At 37.1% G+C, this 6000-nt stretch overlaps 1 protein-coding gene across 1 annotated transcript; it reads left to right on the top strand.

The window, feature by feature from the left end:
• The first annotated feature begins 365 nt into the window (after positions 1–365).
• Positions 366–2392, top strand: LOC131299183 (uncharacterized). The gene is made up of 2 exons (XM_058324794.1): positions 366–1106; positions 1206–2392. Exons 1-2 carry the CDS (start codon positions 1035–1037, stop codon positions 1782–1784), a joined length of 651 nt encoding a protein of 216 aa, XP_058180777.1. The 5' UTR covers positions 366–1034; the 3' UTR covers positions 1785–2392.
• Positions 2393–6000: the final 3608 nt, after the last annotated feature.

The raw sequence follows: 6000 nt of genomic DNA, 5'->3' as shown, positions 1-6000 counted from the left end.
GAAGTAAGAATAGTATGATTAATGGTGATGAGAGAGATTCTGAAGATGATCTGATGTATGAGGATAAGGAAGATGTTTTAGATTCAGATGATGGTTTCTCTAGTTTGAATGAAGCTGAATGGGAGGATGAGCAAAGAGCTAACAAAGCATAGGTTTTTAGGTCACTGAAAGGGAGAGAATAACCAGTCTTTTGCATGGGCATGCTATTCAGGAATAGGGCCCAATTGGCTGGAGCTATTAGGCATCATTCAATTCTGCAAGGGAGAGAAATTAGATTCTTAAAAAATGAGACCACAAGGGGTGAGGGCTAAATGTAAGATTTATAAGGAGGAAGAGGGCAAAATTGATGGTACATGGGAAATTTCTGCGACTGATAGAGCGACAAGTAACAAAATACTAAAGGTTGTAGCTTACAACCCAAACCATAATTGTGGGAGGATTTGGGATAATAAGTTGATGAATAATAGTTGGTTGGCTAGGATTTACTTTGATGATATCAGGATCAGTCCTAGCATTAAGACAAAAGAGCTTGTGGAAAAGGTTCAGGAAAATTTCACGTGTAACGTATCACGAAGTCAGTGCTATATGGCAAAGGCAAAAGGTTTTGAGGAAAATTGAAGGTAGGATTGAAGACCAATATGTTAAATTGTGGGATTACTGCCATGAGATAAAAAAAACCAATCCTGGTACTTCTGTGTATATACACTTGAAACCAAACCAAGATGCAATAGCTACCAACGTATTCCAAAGGTTCTATATTTGTTGGGAAGCATTGAAAAAAGGATTTGTAGAGGGTTGTAGACCAATTGTTGGAATGGATGGAACTTACTTGAAAGGGGGGCATAATCTTGGTCAACTACTAACAGCTGTGGGTATATATGCAAATAGTCAGACTTTTCCTGTGGCATATGCAATTGTGAGCAAGAGAACACAAGTACTAGGACTTGGTTTTTGCAGGTTAAATTTGAATCTCTTGCCTATTTACTAACTTTCATTTGATGTAAAAAATCAACTTCTAAATTATGACTTAATTTATGCAGCATTTGATTCGTGACATACAAATAGTGAATGAGCCAACTTGGACTATTATTTCAGATAAGCAGAAGGTACGCTATTATAATAAGTCATTATTTATTGTTTTTTAAACTTTTTTTTATAAGTTGTTATAAATAGTGAATAAACAAACTTTCTTTTGTTTGGCATAGGGATTGGAGAATGCAATTAAGGAGTTGCTACCATCAATTGAGCATAAACATTGTGTCAGACACTTGCACAACAACTTCAAAAATGCTGGATTCCCAAGACAAGTCTTGCATGAGAAGATGTGGAATCTAGCTACGGCAAGTTATGTGGGTAAGTTTAACTTCTTGATGGAAGAACTAAAGAAAGAAGACCCAGGGGCATTTACTTGGTTGTCTCACCCAGATAGGAACCCTTGTCATTGGTCTAGGTCACACTTCATTCTCACCCCCAAGTGTGACATTTTATTGAACAGTCTTTGTGAACCATTCAACAAGGCCATATTGTGTGCTAGGGGCAAACCTATACTTACTATGTTGGAAAGACTTAGAACATATTTCATGAATAGGTTAGAGGAGAAGAGGGAATTTGCAACTAAATGGGTAGATGACTTGGGTCCTAAGATACATAAAAAGATAGAGAAGATTAAGAAGTATGGTGACTTTATCATAGCACCATGTGGGGGGCGAGAGTTTGAAGTAAGAGCCATACATGGTGGCCAGTACACAGTGAATCTACAAGTACAAACTTGCTCTTGTAAATGATGGGACCTCACTGGAATTCCATGTGAGCATGCTGCAATAGTCATAGCTCGAGAAGGTGGACGACCAGAGGATTATGTGAGTGCATGGTACCATAAGCATAGTTTCCTGGCTTCTTACAATCACATAATGCATCCTATGAATGGTTCTGATATGTGGGGGAAGTCAAGTAAGCCTCCAATTGAACCTGCAGAGTTCGCTAGGCAACCTGGGAGGCCCAAAAAAGCAAGAAGAAGGGAGCCTGATGAACCTCCAAAGAACCAATACAAGTTGGGTAAAATTGGGGTAAAAATGACTTGTAGAAGATGTGGGACACAAGGCCACAACACCAGGACATGTAAAGCCCCTGTGGATTCCTTCCCAAGTGGATCTACAAACCCCACTCCAGTCCACAACACCAACACAAGAGGAAGGGGAAGGGGAAGAGCAAGAGGAAGAGTCATCAATAGTGCGCAATGAACTGAGTCATTTGAATATGTTTTTTTGTAACTACTAGCAGAACCATAATGTGGTCTGTTTTTTGGTAACTAATGGCAGTTACGCATTTCTTTGCTTTTTGTAACTAAATGCAGTAGATGAATCTGTATTGAATGCTAGACCTAGCCCTGCTTTTGTGTCTTGAATGCTCTGAATTTGTATTCAATCTGTAGTTCTTTAGTTTCAATGCTCTAAATTTGTATTGAATCTGCTTGGTTTGGCATGCTATAAGTTTGATCGCTACACTTTTCTTTTCCAATTTAGATGTAGTTTAGAATCTGTTGGACCTGCTGCAGTTTTGTCAATTCTGTGCATTGAATTTGTATTTGAACCTACTGAATTTTTTTCTGAATCTAATAGCAGTTTTAACGTGCTGTAATTTAGTGTATTGTATTGTCTTCAATTTGCTTTCAATTTGTTTCATGCAAATAGGGTACTCATTTAGAGTGCTTGAAGAGGCAAAATATGAGGAAGGTGATAAGCACCCGTTAATGCAATGCAGGGTGCGCTAGTATCTAGTTTTAGTTAATTTCATTGCTTAATTAGTTGCTTCTTAATTGCATTTACTCATAAGGTATGTTTTTAGTGTTTTCAGGTAAATCGTGTGAATAAGGTATATTTTGACATCATCCATGGCCCGAGTGCGTCCAAGTACCCGAAGAACCAATGAAGACCCTGTCGGCCCCTGAAAATCTGTCTAAGTATGGAAAAATCACTTTTCAAAAAAATATCGATTTTCGAGATAAAAAATGGCGGTAATTGATCCTTAAATTTTTCTAAGAGCAACTTCAAAATTGCAAGATTTTATTCAAAGATTAAGGTCATGTTTTGAGCCATTTATTCGATAGAAAAGTGTGTTGTTTTCTGTTTTACACTAAAAGCTGGGGGTCAACATTTTGATTGGATTGAAATCTCAAAATTCTGGTAATGCCATTGTTTCCAAATGGGGGGTACTTCCTTATTTTCATTAAATAAATTAAAGTAAAGAAAATGTAAAAGAAATGTTTAAAATGCAATCTTTACTTAAGTTTAGAGAATGAAAATAAGATGTTGTGAAAGCTGTTTGGTGCTGTGGAAGCTGCTGGGAGCTATGAAGCTGAAGTGCTGAAGATAAGAGGCTCGGCATCGATGGGAAGGGAAATGATCCATCAATGCCGAAGTACTTAGAGGTCCAGTTCCTTACCCATCTCGGCATCGATGGGAAGTATTATGTTGCATCGATGCCGAGGCCTTTAGCGTAGCAATCTAAGCCCTTCTCCATCGATGCCGAGGGCCTTAGGGGCGAATCTTCAGAGCATCTCGCAGTATATTCTGCGCGTGAATCCCCAGAGTATAAAACCTTGTGTCATCATTTTGTAAAAACAAGTAGATAGATTCAAGTAGTACATTTTCTAGATCTAGATTAGATTTCATTGCAATTCAAATTGTTCTTGAGTGTTCTTCATTTTCAGTTTTAAATACTTTAATTTCTGCCTTTAGTTGTTAATTTTTGATATTGTTACTTTAATTAAAGTTGTTTCTTTACTCCCGATCTATCATAATCTCTAATTTTCTTCTAGTCTTGTTATTCATTATGTTAAGTAGATTTTTGCTTGCTCTTATCTCTCTAGATATGGGTGAGTAGTTTCAAGGGTTAGATCATGGGATAATTAGCTTCTCATGGCTCGGGCGAAAATTGCATTTTGCACCCAATAAAGCTTTAATCTTTGATTTGAAAATTGACGTGGGGTTCGGGTTTGTTTGTCAAATTACCGAGGTGTTACCCTCTTTGATCATGTGTAGGTGGGAGCATCGCCTACCCACCACACATGATACTTAAAGCTCTGTCGCTCGAGGTATTTGCCAAATGAATTTTAAAGCTAGCTTGGTTCTCAAATTATTTTATCTTCCAATTTGAGAACTTTAATCAAGTATCTTAAATTGTGTAATTGGGTGAAAAGTGTGATTTAGCTCGAGTCTTGAGTGTTAATAATTCCTGGACCTAGCCTATCTTTTCTCTAGTTAATTTGTTTTAATTTAGCCTTTTATTTCCACCGTTTAAAGTAAAACAAAGTTGGCTGTTTAAAGGCCGAAAACCCGAGCTTACTTCATCTACAAATCCGACCAAGCCATATAATTATTCCCTTGGGTACGATCCCGGTCTTTCGGGTTATTATGCTTCAGCAGATATTAAACCCTACGCTTGGGGTATTATTCCACATTATTTTGGAGAACGAAGCAGAAGGCATGGGGGGGGGGGGGGGGGAGGGGGGATAGAAGTCAAGGGATTGAGGTAAGTTCACTGGTGGTGTACTCTATTTTTTCCTTGACCATATGTATCTATATTTAAGGCAATATGGAAGGAACCCAGATTAGAGTTTGGCGCCAGATTGGTGGATTGGTGTGGAATGGCATTTCTGCCCTTTAAGGTGGAAATGTGCTGCCCACATGATTTTTTTCCTATTTGAAACTTAACAGAAGTTGGCAAGAAGGACAACATAGAATGCAAGCCAATAGTTGGAGGACTAAGTAAAAACCTGGTGGATAGTTTGAGGGATGTTTCAAAAAAAAAACTCAAGTACAAAACAAAAGGTTGAAAGTTGAAACAGTGAACATTTATGGCTTTATTCATTTTCAAGTTTAACTTTATTTTGTTTTTGTTTTCTAATCTTTACTTTATTTATTTCTTTAATTATTACTCTATTTCTCTAATTATTACTTTAATTTCTTTCTCTACTCATTACCCATCTCTTCAATCATTATTCTATTTCTCTCTTCACCCACTACCAAACCTAAAAGGAAAATTCTAAAATCAGCCCAATGGGCTGACTAGTAAGTGTGTTAAAGGGTGTATAAAGTATACATGAATACGTGCTTTTTTTGTCTTCTAATGTATTTATCGTCAGCTTAATAGGCTGACAATAGTAAGTTTGAAACTAAAATACCCAAAGATGCAAACCAAACAAAGGCAATAACGTTCTCGAAATAATTTGAAGGAAGTATTTTCAAGAATAATTTTTGAAATGGGGTTGTTTGGAAAAGAAAAAATGGATGGAGAAATTGCGAATTTTCTTCTTTCCTTGTTTAATTTGAGAGAAAAAAAAATTAACCACAATAAATAGAGCTCCATAAAATTTTCAATTATTCATTTACCAAATTCTAAACAAGCCGTAAGTTTATCTGCTGGAGCTCTAATTGCGGAAACCTGGAAATCTATTAATATCAGTAATATGTATAGTTTTAAAAGCAATGAAAACTACAACAAAAAGAGACCGTTGTTCGATGTCTATTTCGTTCGACCCATCTGTATCTGATACGATCCCCGCTCTGAATGGATATGAGATTTGGGGATTAATTCGGAAATCGGGTTAGGGATGGAGATTTTTTTTGACAAAATTCGGGATCATGTAAGATTTTGGGGGTAATTCTATCCCTGCCCCGAAACCCTAGAATATATATACTTGAACTCATTCCCACCCCCATATCAACAACCGCACCGTGTGCGCTCTCTCTCTCCGTATCCCTACTCTTGACTTCTCCTCCAGGTAATATGCCAAATTGGAATATGTTTTGGTTTTGGTTTTGTATAGATTTTGTGCATAAATCGAAGTCACATATGGAATATGCCAATTCAAACTACGATAGTTGATTTTCTTGGGCTTTTAATTCTCAACTTTGGAGTTGATTTTGGTTTTGTACTGAGATTTATTTTTTCCCCCTCTACAAATTCCGGATCCTTGAATCTCCGCAGAGATCTCCATTC

Source organism: Rhododendron vialii, chromosome 8a (assembly GCF_030253575.1).
Source record: "Rhododendron vialii isolate Sample 1 chromosome 8a, ASM3025357v1".
In the NCBI taxonomy this organism is placed as follows: Eukaryota; Viridiplantae; Streptophyta; class Magnoliopsida; order Ericales; family Ericaceae; genus Rhododendron; species Rhododendron vialii.
Note: the sequence above shows the minus strand (reverse complement) of the source record. Positions and strands in the feature narration are given on the sequence as shown.